The following is a 16,649-nucleotide window of genomic DNA, read 5'->3' on the forward strand; positions in this document are numbered from 1 at the left end:
CCCTCGCGGTCCCTCTGTACTGTCTTTCCCTCGTGGTCCCACTGTACTGTCTTTCCCTCGCGGTCCCTCTGTGCTGTCTTTCCCTCGCGGTCCCACTGTGCTGTCTTTCCCTCGCGGTCCCCCTGTGCTGTCTTTCCCTCGCGGTGCCCCTGTGCTGTCTTTCCCTCACGGTGCCCCTGTGCTGTCTTTCCCTCGCGGTCCCCCTGTACTGTCTTTCCCTCACGGTCCCACTGTGCTGTCTTTCCCTCTTGGTGCCCCTGTGCTGTCTTTCCCTCGCGGTCCCTCTGTGCTGTCTTTCCCTCGTGGTCCCTCTGTGCTGTCTTTCCCTCGCGTTCCCTCTGTACTGTCTTTCCCTCGTGGTCCCCTTGTGCTGTCTTTCCCTCGTGGTCCCCCTGTGCTGTCTTTCCCTCGCGGTCCCTCTGTGCTGTCTTTCCCTCGCGGTCCCTCTGTGCTGTCTTTCCCTCGCGGTCCCTCTGTGCTGTCTTTCCCTCGCGGTCCCACTGTGCTGTCTTTCCCTCACGGTCCCTCTGTGCTGTCTTTCCCTCGCGGTCCCACTGTGCTGTCTTTCCCTCGCGGTCCCACTGTGCTGTCTTTCCCTCGCGGTCCCCCTGTGCTGTCTTTCCCTCGCGGTGCCCCTGTGCTGTCTTTCCCTCGCGGTGCCCCTGTACTGTCTTTCCCTCGCGGTCCCTTTGCGCTGTCTTTCCCTCGCGGTACCCCTGTGCTGTCTTTCCCTCGCGGTCCCCCTGTACTGTCTTTCCCTCGCGGTCCCACTGTGCTGTCTTTCCCTCTTGGTGCCCCTGTGCTGTCTTTCCCTCACGGTCCCTCTGTGCTGTCTTTCCCTCGTGGTCCCTCTGTGCTGTCTTTCCCTCGCGGTCCCACTGTGCTGTCTTTCCCTCGCGGTCCCACTGTACTGTCTTTCCCTCGTGGTCCCCCTGTGCTGTCTTTCCCTCGCGGTCCCTCTGTGCTGTCTTTCCCTCGCGGTCCCTCTGTGCTGTCTTTCCCTCGTGGTCCCACTGTGCTGTCTTTCCCTCTTGGTGCCCCTGTGCTGTCTTTCCCTCGCGGTCCCTCTGTGCTGTCTTTCCCTCGCGGTCCCACTGTACTGTCTTTCCCTCGCGGTCCCTCTGTGCTGTCTTTCCCTCGTGGTGCCCCTGTGCTGTCTTTCCCTCGTGGTCCCCCGTGCTGTCTTTCCCTCGTGGTCCCCTTGTGCTGTCTTTCCCTCGTGGCCCCTCTGTGCTGTCTTTCCCTCGCGGTCCCCCTGTGCTGTCTTTCCCTCGCGGTCCCTCTGTGCTGTCTTTCCCTCACGGTCCCTCTGTGCTGTCTTTCCCTCGCGGTCCCTCTGTGCTGTCTTTCCCTCGTGGCCCCTCTGTGCTGTCTTTCCCTCGCGGTCCCTCTGTACTGTCTTTCCCTCGTGGTCCCCTTGTGCTGTCTTTCCCTCGTGGTCCCTCTGTGCTGTCTTTCCCTCGCGGTCCCCTGTGCTGTCTTTCCCTCGTGGTCCCCTTGTGCTGTCTTTCCCTCGTGGTCCCTCTGTGCTGTCTTTCCCTCGCGGTCCCCTGTGCTGTCTTTCCCTCGCCGTCCCTCTGTGCTGTCTTTCCCTCACGGTCCCTCTGTGCTGTCTTTCCCTCGTGGTCCCCTTGTGCTGTCTTTCCCTCGTGGTCCCTCTGTGCTGTCTTTCCCTCGCGGTCCCTCTGTACTGTCTTTCCCTCGCGGTCCCCTTGTGCTGTCTTTCCCTCACGGTCCCTCTGTGCTGTCTTTCCCTCGCGGTCCCCTGTGCTGTCTTTCCCTCGCGGTCCCTCTGTGCTGTCTTTCCCTCGCGGTCCCTCTGTGCTGTCTTTCCCTCGCGGTCCCACTGTGCTGTCTTTCCCTCTTGGTGCCCCTGTGCTGTCTTTCCCTCACGGTCCCACTGTACTGTCTTTCCCTCGCGGTCCCTCTGTGCTGTCTTTCCCTCGTGGTCCCCCTGTGCTGTCTTTCCCTCGTGGTCCCCCTGTGCTGTCTTTCCCTCGTGGTCCCTCTGTGCTGTCTTTCCCTCGCGGTCCCTCTGTGCTGTCTTTCCCTCGCGGTCCCTCTGTGCTGTCTTTCCCTCGCAGTCCCACTGTGCTGTCTTTCCCTCGCGGTGCCCCTGTGCTGTCTTTCCCTCGCGGTCCCTCTGTGCTGTCTTTCCCTCGCGGTCCCACTGTGCTGTCTTTCCCTCTTGGTGCCCCTGTACTGTCTTTCCCTCGCGGTCCCTCTGTGCTGTCTTTCCCTCGTGGTCCCCCTGTGCTGTCTTTCCCTCGTGGTCCCACTGTACTGTCTTTCCCTTGTGGTCCCTCTGTGCTGTCTTTCCCTCGCGGTCCCCCTGTGCTGTCTTTCCCTCGTGGTCCCCCGTGCTGTCTTTCCCTTGCGGTCCCTCTGTGCTGTCTTTCCCTCGCGGTCCCCCTGTGCTGTCTTTCCCTTGCGGTCCCTCTGTGCTGTCTTTCCCTCACGGTCCCTCTGTGCTGTCTTTCCCTCGCGGTCCCTTTGTGCTGTCTTTCCCTCGTGGCCCCTCTGTGCTGTCTTTCCCTCGCGGTCCCTCTGTACTGTCTTTCCCTCGTGGTCCCCTTGTGCTGTCTTTCCCTCGTGGCCCCTCTGTGCTGTCTTTCCCTCGCGGTCCCCTGTGCTGTCTTTCCCTCGCGGTCCCTCTGTGCTGTCTTTCCCTCACGGTCCCTCTGTGCTGTCTTTCCCTCGTGGTCCCCCTGTGCTGTCTTTCCCTTGTGGGCCCCCTGTGCTGTCTTTCCCTCGTGGTCCCCCTGTGCTGTCTTTCCCTCGCGGGCCCTCTGTGCTGTCTTTCCCTTGCGGTCCGCCTGTGCTGTCTTTCCCTCGCGGTCCCCCTGTACTGTCTTTCCCTCGCGGTTGTCAGCTCTTTCACGAGCCTCGATTCAGTATAAAAAAAGAAAGAAAAAAAAGATGATGGTTGTGTGTCAGAAATCTCACCAAACATAATGGGGAAAACCCCTTGATGCAAAGTTGAGGGGGCTTCTTCTTTCCTACCATTGCTTTTTCTTTTCTTCCCCCCCCCCCCCCCCCAAATGAACACTTTGATGCCCATCACTGCCCCCATCCTCTTCTACTCCCTCGTCCCTTGCACCTCAATGTTTTGTCCTTCTGCCAATTTGTACCACTCGACGAGATTCACTTGTGGTGTGTTGATGTAATCGTTTACCTATTCACCTTTTTATTCCCCGTCTGTGTGAAATTGTTCCTTTCTCTCATTTAGCTCTTCAGTATAAACAGAAATAATAATTGTACATCGCGACACACCAACATCATTTGTTCTACTCATTTTCCTGCATTGTACCTGAGATGTTGTACTCAGGCTAACCCCCGCTCTAGCAGGGAAAATGGCCTTTAAAATGCATGTTGTTGTTGTTGTTGTTGTACCTGAGATGTTATAATACGATCTCTTGTCCCCTCTTTCAGGTTGCTTTGAAGAAGGCAAGATCTTTGAAATATTCAATGCATGTAAGTTTATATTTATGTGGAGATAGTGGTGTTTTAATTGCTGAAGTAAGAACACAGTTTAACCCCTGAACTCTCCTGGCAGAACTTTTGTCTGTGATACATCTTTGTCTCTTGGCCCCTGAGGCTGTGCGTCTCTGTGTGTGAGTTACAATCTTGTGGTTATTGTGATGGTGTGACTTTACCTTTATCCAGCTTGGAGAAGGAATTTGTATAATTTTCTCTTTCTCTTTTCTCCTTCTTTCTTTTAATTTTTTTTTTTTTGCAGCTCTCACGTGAAGCTTCGATAATGAAGTTTCTAAATCACCCAAACATCAGTAAGTGTGGATTTCACTCAAAGTTAATAAAGTTTGTGTGTGATTTTATTGATAATATTGTAGCGGTTACCGCTGGATGGACATAATCGCCTTGCACCGGCCAGAACACGGCCAGACGCGCCTCTCCCGGGCATGCCCGGACTCACTGTTCCCGGGCACGCCCGAACCTCCCGGGCACGCCCGGTCTCGTCTTTCCCGGGCACGCCCAGAGCGTCCGGGCATGCCCGCTATCGCCTTTCCAGGGCTCGCCCAGAGCGTCCGGGCATGCCCGCTATCGCCTTTCCAGGGCACGCCCAGAGCGTCCGGGCATGCCCGCTATCGCCTTTCCAGTGCTCGCCCAGAGCGCCCGGGCACGCCCAGCCTCGACTTGCCAGGCCGCAGCCAAACACGCCCGGGCAGGTCCAGACTCGCCTTTCCAAGGCTCGCCCTTGATACCCGGGCATGCCCGGTATAGCTTTTGCCGGGCAAACTTCCCGACATAAATGTGTATATATATTGCTGCCCGATAAACGGGCTTGTCAGAATACCTGAGCTGTTTTGTTTCAATAAAGCAACTCGGACGAATTCCGTCTTTGGTCGCGTCAATTCTTTCGACTCGCGTTGGAGCGCAGTTCCTTCATTGGTGACCTACCGACATGGATACGGCAGTGACGCTTAAACTGCCTACCTTCTGGGAGACTCACGCGGCTGTTTGGTTCGCCCAGGCGGACTCCCAGTTCGCCCTGCGAGGCATCACCGCGGACGACACCCGCTTCCACCATGTTGTGGCGGCGCTCGGTTCCACCACCGCGGCCCGCGCCTTGAGCCTCCTCCAGCACCCGCCGGCTGCTGACAAATACGACGCGCTGAAGACGCTCCTCCTCGGCGCTTTCGCCCTCTCACCGGCAGCACGCGCACGGCGCCTGCTTGACCTGCCCGAGCTCGGCGACACGCGCCCGTCTGAGCGCATGGACTATATGCTCTCGTTGCTCGGCGAGCACTCTCCGGCATTCCTGTTCCGGGAGCTGTTCCTCCGTCAGCTGCCTAACCCGGTACGCCTCGCCCTGGCTGGCACGTTGATCACGGATTCCCGCGCCCTCGCCAGGCAAGCCGATAAGATCTCCTCGGCGGGCCAGCACATCGGCGCGGTTACCTGGAGCCCGCCGCCGTCCGAGGCGACGCCCACGACGCCCGAGCGCCCTGTGCGGTTGGAGGCCGAACTGCCGGTGCAACTGGCGGCCGTCACGCCGCACCGCCCGCTTCCGACACGACGGCCGGGGCCTCCACCTGACCGGGCGTGGTGTTATTACCACGCCAGGTTCGGACACAAGGCTCGGACGTGCCGGCCCCCGTGCACTTTCGGCAGGTCGGGAAACGGCCGGGCCGGCGTTCATTCCCAGCCATGAGCGCCGGCCACTCGGGCAACTTGCTGTTTATTCGGGACAAAGCGTCTGGACGGCGTTTCCTGTGCGACACCGGCGCCCAACTGAGCGTCATACCTGCCTCCGAGCAGGACAGGCTGGACGCAGTTTGCGGCCCCTCTTTGGTCGCTGCTAATGGCTCGGCCATACGCACTTTCGGCCCACGCGTCGTCACCCTCTGCTTCGGCAGCCAGCGCTTTCAATGGACTTTTGTTACCGCCAGCGTCCCCGTGGCTTTGCTGGGCGCCGACTTCCTCTGTGCGCACGGGCTGCTGGTCGACGTCAAACGACGTCGCCTTGTCCACGCCGAGACCTTCAGCTCCCTGGCGTGCACAATGAGCAGCTCCACGCCGACCGAACTGGCGTGCGCCCTCCCGGCAACGAACGAGTTCGCTCGCCTGCTCGTGGAATTCCCGGCCCTCACGCGGCCGACGTTTTCGGCCGTCGCGGTGCGGCACGGGATCGAGCACCACATACCCACTACGGGCCCGCCGGTCTACGCCAGGGCCCGCCGCCTCGACCCAGCCAAGCTCGCCATGGCAAAGGCCGAATTCGACGCGTTGGAGCACCTCGGCATCGTGCGGCGCTCCGATAGCGCGTGGGCCTCGCCACTGCACATCGTGCCAAAGCCGGGGGGTGGATGGCGCCCGTGTGGCGACTACCGCCGTCTCAATGACGCTACCACCCCCGACAGGTACCCGATCCCGCATATTCAGGACTTTTCCGCCCGTTTGGCGGGACGGGTCATCTTTTCGAAAATTGACCTGATACGGGGCTACCACCAGGTACCTGTCCGGGCGGCTGACGTCCCGAAGACGGCCGTCATCACGCCGTTCGGCCTGTTCGAATTTTTGCGGATGCCGTTTGGCCTCAAGAACGCGGCCCAGGCGTTCCAGCGCTTGATGGACGGCGTGCTGCGCGACCTGCCGTTTCTTTTCGTCTATCTGGACGACATCCTCGTCGCCAGCACGTCCCGCGCCGAGCACCTCCTCCACCTCCGAACACTGTTCGGTCGCCTCAGCGAGCACGGCTTAATTGTCAACCCGGTCAAATGCCACTTCGGCGCGACGACCGTTGACTTTTTGGGCCACCGCATCACCAAGACCGGGGCCGTGCCGCTGCCGACCAAGGTCGAGGCCATCACCACGTTCCCGCGTCCCCGTTCCATCAAGGCCCTCCAAGAGTTCCTCGGCATGGTGAATTTTTATCACCGATTCGTGCCCCGCGCTGCTCAGCTCATGCGGCCCCTTTACGAGGCCCTCCGGGGCAAGCCGGCCAAGCATGACATTGTTTGGTCCGCGGCCATGGACGCGGCCTTCGCCAGTGCCAAACGGGCCCTCACCGACGCAACGCTGCTGGCTCACCCGGTACTCAACGCGCCCATCGCCCTCACTACGGACGCCTCCAACTACGCGGTGGGCGCCGTCCATGAGCAATGGGTGGACGGGGTTTGGCAGCCACTCGCTTTTTTCAGCCGGCAACTCCGGCCGAACGAGTTAAACTACAGCACGTTCGACCGCGAGCTGCTCAGGCTATTCCTGGCCGTTCGCCATTTCCGACACCTCCTGGAGGGCCGCCCGTTCACGGCTTTCGTCGACCACAAGCCGTTGGTCTATGCAATGGCTAAGGTCACGGAGCCGTGGTCGGCCCGCCAGCAGCGCCACCTCTCCGCCGTGTCGGAGTTCACCACGGACATCCAGCACGTCGCCGGCAAAGACAACGCCGTGGCCGACTGCCTTTCGCGGGCCAGCGCGAACGCGGTCCACCTCGGCGTGGACTTTACGCTCATGGCGGCCGACCAGACCACCGACGCCTCGGTGCAGGCACTCCGCGTGGCGGACACGGGCCTCCGCCTGGCCGACATCCCCTTCGCGGGCACCGTCCTGCTCTGCGACGTCTCCCAGGGCCAGCCTCGCCCCATCGTGCCCGTTTCCTGGCAGCGCCGCATCTTCGCCTCCATCCACGGCCTTTCTCACCCGGGCCGGAAAGCTTCTCAGAAGCTGGTGTCGGCGCGTTTCGTCTGGCACGGCCTTCGACGAAACATCCGCGACTGGGCCAACGCCTGCACGGCCTGCCAGCGAGCCAAGGTCCACCGCCACACCCAGGCCCCGCTGGCACCTTTCGCCGTGCCTGAACGGCGTTTCGACCACGTCCACGTGGACCTGGTGGGTCCCCTGCCCCCCTCGCGGGGGTTCACCCACCTGCTCACCATGGTGGACAGGACCACCAGGTGGCCGGAGGCCGTGCCCCTCACCTCCACCACCACCGCCGACGTGGCACAGGCATTCATCGCCACCTGGGTCGCGCGCTTCGGCGCACCAGCGGACATCTCGTCCGACCGCGGCCCACAGTTCACGTCTGAGCTTTGGGGCGCGGTCGCCCGTTCGTTGGGGGTCACGCTGCACCGCACCACGGCCTACCACCCCCAAGCCAATGGGTTGTGCGAGCGGTTTCACCGCTCCATGAAGGCCGCACTCATGGCCGGCCTTCAGGACGACGGTTGGGCCGACCGGCTGCCGTGGGTCCTTTTGGGCCTTCGCACGGCCCCCAAGGAAGACCTCCAGGCGTCCGCCGCCGAGCTCGTCTACGGCCAGCCACTCCGCGTCCCGGGTGAATTCGTGCCCGACGCTACCAGTCCCTGGTCCGCCGCTCGCCAGCGCTCGGACCTCCAGGAGGCCGCCCGACGATTTGCCCCCGTGCTGACGTCCCGCCACGGTGGCCCCCAGTCCTACGTCCCCCCGGCGCTTCGCACAGCGGAGTACGTCTTTGTGCGTCATGACGCGCACCGGGGGCCACTCCGGCCGCCGTACGACGGGCCCTTCCGGGTCCTGCGACGGGGCGACAAGTCTTTCATCGTCGACTTCGGCGGCCGGCCGGACCGGATTTCTGTGGACCGCCTCAAACCGGCGCACATGGACGTCGACCGACCACCACGGTTGGCCCTTCCTCCGCGGCGAGGCCGCCCCCCGTCCACAGTTCCCCCCGCTCGACCACCCACCACCACGTCAGACCCCTCCCCACGACCCTCCAGGGGTCGCTTTGGCCGGGTCATCCGGACCCCCCTTAAATTGACCCTGCCGGTACAGGTCGATTCTGGAGGGGCGTGTGTAGCGGTTACCGCTGGATGTACATAATCGCCTTGCACCGGCCAGAACACGGCCAGACGCGCCTCTCCCGGGCATGCCCGGACTCACTGTTCCCGGGCACGCCCGAACCTCCCGGGCACGCCCGGTCTCGTCTTTCCCGGGCATGCCCGCTCTCGCCTTTCCAGGGCTCGCCCAGAGCGTCCGGGCATGCCCGCTATCGCCTTTCCAGGGCTCGCCCAGAGCGTCCGGGCATGCCCGCTATCGCCTTTCCAGGGCACGCCCAGAGCGTCCGGGCATGCCCGCTATCGCCTTTCCAGTGCTCGCCCAGAGCGCCCGGGCACGCCCAGCCTCGACTTGCCAGGCCGCAGCCAAACACGCCCGGGCAGGTCCAGACTCGCCTTTCCAAGGCTCGCCCTTGATACCCGGGCATGCCCGGTATAGCTTTTGCCGGGCAAACTTCCCGACATAAATGTGTATATATATTGCTGCCCGATAAACGGGCTTGTCAGAATACCTGAGCTGTTTTGTTTCAATAAAGCAACTCGGACGAATTCCGTCTTTGGTCGCGTCAATTCTTTCGACTCGCGTTGGAGCGCAGTTCCTTCAATATAATGATATAAATGTTTAGAATGGAATACACTTCTTTCTATCAACTTCATTGACTTCAAGAAGGAATTCGATCGTGTTCAGAGGATGCCTGTGGAAGATGCTGAGATCTTACAGAATTCCACAGATGATGATCACTCCAATCAGCAAATTCTCTCAACACTTCTGCGAACTCCATGTGCAAAATATTTATTTATATATAAATAGCCTCACAGCTGTAATTGCTGTCAAAGGTGTTTCCACCAAGTATTAGCTCAGGGGGGTGGACACTTATCCACACCTCAAGAGGGTGGTAGATGGGATGCTAGTTTAACCTCCCTCCGTGGGACCGCACAATTATTGAACCACCCTGCCTGTGAAACACCGGGATCATAGTTTATAGCTGGGCTGAGTTGCCAACCCAGGCGAGACGGCTACGAGGCGAGTCTGCGTACATCGAGAGCTCCAGGCCATCGTGTCAGCCCGCTTTTGGATTGCTTGTTCTTAAATAGAAATATCGCTTGCACTCTATCATATCCTGTGTCGGAGTGGCGACCTATCCAGGATAATTCCTTCCACCACCTCCAGTGTTTTAGTCGAGTCCACTTGGTCTGATTCCGAATCTGAGTCTGAGTCCAAGCTGTCCGAGTCTAAGCATTCCGAGTCCAAGTCATGTTGTTTTTTTCTTGTGCTTTGGACCTACCTATGGTTACTGAGGACTCGGATTACAAATTTGGTGACGAGAAGCTCTCTGTTTCGATTTTACAACCTCCGAAGCGGAACATGCACACTCGTGCAGGTAAAGTTGTTGTGCTGTGTATTTCTTGGCACAAATGTCCCAGCTGAGGTATTTCATTTATTTTGCATCCTGCAAGTGCATGTGACCACTCGTGCTTCTCTGCAACATCCCCTGCACACTGTGGTGACATTAAAATAGATTTTGATGCCAGGAAATTTCTGAGGCCGAAAAGGGATGGTTCTTCTGTATCATCTGAAGAAAATTGAAAATTACTTGCAATAAAATGATCACCATCAAAATTCTTGTCTCAGAGAGACTTGAATAGCTATTTTTAGACAATAAATATACATATTGAGATTGAAATGCAATTCTATTCACTTCAAAGGCCTCTAAAATTTACCTCAAATACCAAGAAAGACATGATTTGTCTTTGAGGTTTGACAGGATGATGTACAGGATTAACAGAAAGCACAGTTGAGCGATTGAGTCTGGGTGCAGATCCTTGTACTTCACCGATAGCAGAGTAATGGATGAAAGAGGACGACGGTTGAAGGAATATTGAGCGAGAGCAGGGGGAAGAGGACACAGACGCTGAACAAGCTGAATAAGGATGGTTTTTTAATGAGGATGGGAATCGTTGTTGTTTCATATCCAGTCTGTGGCTGTTGGTTGCATCATCTTCCAGAAGTGAGGCTGTGCCGCTGATGCAGTGCCCCTGTTACCAGTAGGCCGGTACTCATTTCGCAACGACGGAAGGATAACAGGGTGAGTCAACCCCTCCTGGTGGTATTTCAGCGGCATGATGTGGGCTTAGTTTCAACACCGGAAGATCTTCAGCCAATCACCTTCACGGTGAAGCCAACACCAGGCTTCATGAGGTCTAGTGATGGTGATTGACCATGTGAGAAAAGAACAACGAACTGCTGAGCGCAAGATGTAAAAGTAACAAAACAGGCACTCAAATTGTGTGGTGATGTGCCCACGGTACGAACAAAAGTGGTCAACAACCGAAAAGAAGAAGAGAAGCTGGAAACTGGATCCTCTTATCAGTTCTTTGCTTTTCACTTTCATTTGCTTGTGTGTGATTAATCATGAGACTCCAACACACTGGAAATCAAATGTTCTCTGCCAACCGAATCGTGTGTGTTTGCCAAATGCAGTCTTATCAGAATAACTCTCATCAGTTGTTTGCCTGAACCTAAATCTGCTCGATACGAATTGTGATCCGTACACACACCACGCAGAACCCCCCCCCCCCCCTCCCCACCTGCTTTTCCAACCTCGTTTGGCCCATTTGTATACTGGTCTCAACACTTCCTGCAATCACCTGTGCTTATTTAATCGATGTACTTATGATTGGTGCGGTTCTGCCCAAATGTTCTCAGACAAGATCATGAATGGTGATGGTGAAAGGAGGATGTTGAGGCTCACCTGTTGACTACTTGTCATCACACACAATGTGCATGTTTATCATGTCGTTTAAAGGTGTTTGACTTTGGAAGAGTTTCTTATGCCATATTAAGTTGTGTTCCACCATCTTGTATCCTTTCAGTGAAGTTGATCGACATCCCAACAAAAGATCCATACAATCACCGCGTGGTCCTCGTTATGGAGTATGTGGAAGCAGGTGAGGTTTCTGACGTAATTTTGCTGAAAATCCACTGTTTGTGTCTGTCAAGTCAACTTTTACTTTGGCAGCAAAATGATTTAGTCATTAGAAAACATGAATGATGATGTTCTGATTGTTGGACCATCTCATTCAGTTCTGACAAATCTCAGTTTCACCCTGTCACTCAGGCACAATTGTCAAAAACAACCAACTGATCTATTTTCCTGGTCAGACACAGGAAGTGGTTCGTTTTCTTGACTTTATAGGCTTCACCATCAGCCATGACGTGGATCACATATCAAAGCTTTCTTCCAAACAGCTGCGGTTTCCATCATTCTAAATAATTCCTTAAACTCATGGCCGACAAGGTGTCTGTGTTGGTCAATGGAGACCTCGTGAGAGCTTTATATTCCACAGGATCCAGGAAACCTGTTTGTGATTGTGCAACTTCTCATTTAGGTGAAGAGATGGCAGCATCACAAACTGATTTGGTTTCTGTTAAATAAGAAGCTCTCAACATGATTATCATGTCATGTGATGAGGCTGAAACACATTGCCAGTTCCTCACGTGACAGACGGAGCGGCTCATCTCATTTATGCGGCCTGTCAAAAGACAGAGAGTCTTGGAAGATGCTGATGTCTCCCGCTCCTTCACTACACAAGTTCCTCCAGTGATCCACTTCTGGTTATACTCAAAGTGCAGACTTTCCACACACACTTTATGGTTCCTCTTTTCTCCCATTTCTGTAACTGCCCTCTGGAAACTATTCAATCACATTCTCCCCTCCAAGACTTATTGCAGGTGGTGCACCAACATCTCATGTCACTCTCTATCCTTTCCTCAATATTTTGTCTTTGCCCGTGAACCCTCTTATCATTTTATCCTTCACTTCCAGTGTCTTGTGTTAACCCCCTCCACCCCCCCCCAGCCCCCTCTCTCTCTCTGTCTCTCTCTCTCTCTCTCTCTCGACCTCACCCACCCCTCTTCCTGTTCATTCATTCCCCTACTTGTATCCAGCTGTGGCCCTCCATCACCTTACTCTTCAATGACCTTTGAGCTTTCAAGCAAATTTTTATCTTCATCATTTTGTGTTTATTTTATCAATGAAACATTCAAATCTTCAAAAACAAAAGAACTTCCCCTCTCCTCCTTTTTTCTCAGAAATGCAAAATTCTTCACTCTGCAGACCTGGATAAAACCACAAACTGGTCAAACAAGTGGAATATGTCTTTCAATCCTGGCATATCTCACACTCTCACTTTGTCTCTCCAAAAAGACTGTCTGGACAATCCTCCCATCTACTTGCTCAACAATCCTCTCAAATAAGTTCTGTCACTCAAGCTTTTGGGTCTCACTATCTGCCAAGATCTTTCCTGGCAAAACCACATTTCCAAGCTGGTCTCCAAAGCCAGTCACCGACTGGGCATCCTCCGTCGTGAGAGGTCCTTTTTGGGCACCTCCGAGCTCCTAATCATATACAAAGCTTTCATCCGCAGCTCAATGGAATACTGCTCTCCCCTCTGGCCTGTACTCCTGTGCTCCTCCTGTGTGCCTGTGCTCCTCCTGTGCTCCTGCCTCACACCTAGCTCGGCTTCACGCTGTTGAATCCAAAGGTTTCAGAATCATTGGTATCTCCCGCGATGAAGCTGATTCTGAGGGCCTATCACTCGCTCACCGCAGGCAGGTTGGTGGTCTTTCTGTCTTCTATCTACTCTTCTCCGGCCTAGCTCCCCCAGCTCTGTCTGTGCTCTGCCCCCCAAATATTCCTGCAGGAGGCACAAGATCTGCTTGCAACGCTCTTATGGTTAAACTGCCAAAATCTAGGCTCTCTGCTCACGTTCACTCTTTCATTCCCTTTTTCTCCCGCCTCTGGAACAAACTCCCTCACTCTATTCAATCCCACTTATCCCTCCAGGTCTTCAAAACAGCTGTTCACCACCTTCTCTTGTCTTACCCAATCCAAAACCTTGATCTTTTCTACCCCCGATAAAACACTCCAAATCTGACTCTTTGATTCTCTAACTTATTTCCTGTAATTCCTAGTTGTGTTCATTTGCGTTATACAGTGTACCCACACCCCCCCCCTTCCCCACCCACTCCCTCCTCCGCCAGTCCTCTCCCTTCCACAGATCTACCACCGTCCCTGTTCTCTGCTGTTTTTGCGCTTGTGTGCTTCCCTCTCTCCCCCTCTTGTCTCCCGCTCCCTTCATTGTATGTTTTATGTGTCTGTGCATGTTTCATGTTTAATTTGTTCGCTCTGCACGAGCCTCGATTCTGTACACACATTTTTTTTATCTCATTACCTTGGCTTGCCCTTGTATGTTCCTGTCTGCTGTGTACAGGTTCACTCGCTTCCCAAATTCCTTTTCTGAGGAAATTTACAGAAAGAAGATTGTGGTTTCCCATGAAACAGGTGAGCAGACGTTGGTTACCATTTGGAGTAGAAGTTGGTAAAATACTCATTCCACCCTCATTGTGATGTTTGTGTCGTGGTTTGAAAAATGACAGAAATAATTGAAATGAAAATTGTAAAATCTCAACAACCACAATCTGTGTCCATGTTTGAATATTTCATTTCTTCCTCCCTCCAGATGGCTGATGCTTTTGAGTACTTGCACGCCCAGAACATTGTGCACAGGAAGATAAAGGTAACCAACTGCACCAGTGCAGACCGTGATACGTTCTGCCTGACACTGCAATGAAAACTATTTTTGGTGCAGCAAAGGAAGGAATGGGAGTGGGAAGTGGAGGGGGCAGGAATGAACAAAATTGATATTATTGGGTGAAACCTACAATGGAGGGAAAGAGGGCGGGATCCGTCACATATGGACCCTTTTTGTGTTCATTATATTATGATTTAAACTTCAAATATAAATAGAAAATAAGAAATCAAAATTAAATACTCATTCCAGCTCGGTTGTTGTCTGTGAAAAAGACAGCCACCCACTGTTGGAATTTGTGTGTAATTTTGATATATATTCATGGTGGTCCCAGAATCCACTTACACACACTATGTTATGGTCTCTTGTCCATAAATGCTGTTCCACCTTAACCTTCTCCACCTTATTCAGATTATTACCTCATAAGAGGTCTAACACTCTGCTCCTCATGAGATTATCGACAAACTGCATTGAAAAGAAATCCTGGATAAGATCATGAAATTCCTCCTCTGCCCTTTCCCTGTTTCTGAACCCAGTCTATCCCTGGCAAATTAATATCACCCACAATCAGCTCTCTTCCCTCACCACAATACATTTTGAATTCTTCATGAACCTTTCAATCTTACTCTTCCGTCACACCAGGATCCTGATTATACGTGACTACCTACTCTTCCATCCCTAATCTCTATCAACACAGAACACTCTTCATTAATTCCCTGCTTCAGATCGCCCTTTTCTCTTGCTATAATATTGTCCCTTACCGTGATTGCGAAACTTCTCCTGAGTTTCTCTTTCCTTTCACACCTCCACATCTTGTGGCCTTCGATTCCTGTCATTTAGCTAAAGAAGTCTCACTTCCTGCGACTTTGTACTCCTCATTTGGATATCGTTTGTAAACCTCGCTATCTACTCTCGCTTCCCCCTCCTCCATCTTACTATAATTCACCAAATGTCTGTCCGTCTGTTCGAAGGTACCGCAAAAACGGCTCAACCGATCGAAACTATATTTTGTGTGGGTAATCCTGGGATCTCCAGGAGTAAAATGGGCTATTTAGTTTTCCCAATTTCAGCTTTGGTCTCCAGTATTCTCAGGTTTGGACTCCCGCATAACATTCACGTTTGCATAATGTCCATTGTGACGATGTTCTCATTGTGACGATGTATGTGTTCACGGTAGTGTTTGACGTGACGGTGTGAACGTAATTTCGTAATGCTTTTCGTTTCGTAATCCTTTAATGAACGTTTAATGTTTAATGAACGTTTAATGTTTAATGAACGTTTAATGCCCTTCGATGTCTGGGGCCGCACGCGCGCTACACTGGACGGGCCAGCGTGTACCTTGCCCTTCGCCGTCAGGCTTGGGTAAACCGCTGAGCCCATCCGTGATGGGGACTGGGGCTTGAGACAGTGTCCTTCATTGAAAGTATAATAAATGCTGTCTCCATCGATCTTGCCAAGGCCGTAACAGCCGTAACGTTTAACAGCCGTTGTCTGGCGGCCCCAGACGTCGAAGGGCATTAAACGTTCATTAAACATTAAACGTTCATTAAACATTAAACGTTCATTAAACATTAATCTCTTCATGAGAGAATTCCACATAACTATTTGGGCGATGAATACGCTAACAGATTGCTGTCTCCACCGATCTTGCAAAGGCCGTAACAGCTATCGGCTCAAAATCCTTTTAACTGTTGATTTGGTACAGTTACACGTATCGGGAATTTGGTACACGTATCGGGAGTACATACGACATAGCGATTGTGAACACGATTATCGATCACGATTCACGATCACGATCATCACGATCATAGTGTATCGATCACGATTTGAAACACGATGGAATAATATTTACCGATATGAACAGTGATGTGGCTTTTATTGAAATTCTAAAGATACTGTTTAGATTTTGATGATTTGTGTGTGATATGATTCAACGGATGTTTATATGAATCGTTTAAAATTTAAAAAAACCTTCAATTTCTGATATTTTGCCTTTTCATTTGGGCTTCCCAATTTGAGCCCCGCCCATAGGGCGGGTGCCGTTGCTAGTATTATGCAATGCAAACTCCTGACTGAAATTGGTAGAGGATGTTTGTTTTTTTTTACTTTTCTCTTTCTGGAATTTATTTTCCTACCTTCCCTTCACAATTAAATTTACATCTTTCCTTCAATATAATTTATCACCAAAGGTTTAATGTTTTTTTTTAACATATTGATATCTGTTTATTCTCCAGCTACAAAATGTGCTTTTCAACTCTCAGCGGATCGTCAAGGTCATTGACTTCAACATGGCCACACCTTTCATACATGGTCAAAAATTTTACCATCACTGGGGCACACCTGGCTATATGGCACCAGAGATCATAGAGCATGGCTACGAAGGTCCCCCAGTCGATGTGTGGGCACTTGGCATCCTGTTCACGAAATTATTTGATGGACTTCAATTTGATGGACATAATATTATTGAAGTGAGTATTGTTACCTCCACCACCAAAGGTGGATGGAGGTTATGTTTTCACCCCTGTCTGTTTGTTTGTGAACAAGATATCTCAAAAGGTTGTGGACGGATTCGGACGAAATTTGGCAGAGAGGTAGCGTATGTGACATGGACGAAATGATTAGATTTTGGTGAAGATCCGGGTTCGGATCTGGCTACTAGAATTTTAAAGTGATTCTTCACCATTGGAAATAGGGCCAAAAACTATATACAGCAGAATATCTCATAAAGTTGTGGATGGATGCTTTTGATCAAATGTGATTCTGTGTTGTGATTTTCTGGTC

At 53.1% G+C, this 16,649-nt stretch overlaps 1 protein-coding gene across 1 annotated transcript in view; it reads left to right on the plus strand.

The window, feature by feature from the left end:
* Positions 1 to 16,649, plus strand: part of LOC137428395 (putative serine/threonine-protein kinase MARK-C) — a 53,021-nt gene that overhangs the window by 1,539 nt on the left and 34,833 nt on the right. The window contains exons 3-8 of the mRNA XM_078778701.1: positions 3,433 to 3,474; positions 3,740 to 3,788; positions 11,151 to 11,225; positions 13,551 to 13,621; positions 13,800 to 13,856; positions 16,103 to 16,336. Of these exons, the coding sequence (XP_078634827.1) occupies positions 3,433 to 3,474; positions 3,740 to 3,788; positions 11,151 to 11,225; positions 13,551 to 13,621; positions 13,800 to 13,856; positions 16,103 to 16,336 (528 nt within the window). The remainder of the gene's footprint in view (positions 1 to 3,432; positions 3,475 to 3,739; positions 3,789 to 11,150; positions 11,226 to 13,550; positions 13,622 to 13,799; positions 13,857 to 16,102; positions 16,337 to 16,649) is intronic.

The sequence above is a fragment of the Myxine glutinosa genome, chromosome 5 (genome assembly GCF_964187855.1).
Source record: "Myxine glutinosa chromosome 5, kmMyxGlut1.1, whole genome shotgun sequence".
Taxonomy (NCBI): Eukaryota; Metazoa; Chordata; class Myxini; order Myxiniformes; family Myxinidae; genus Myxine; species Myxine glutinosa.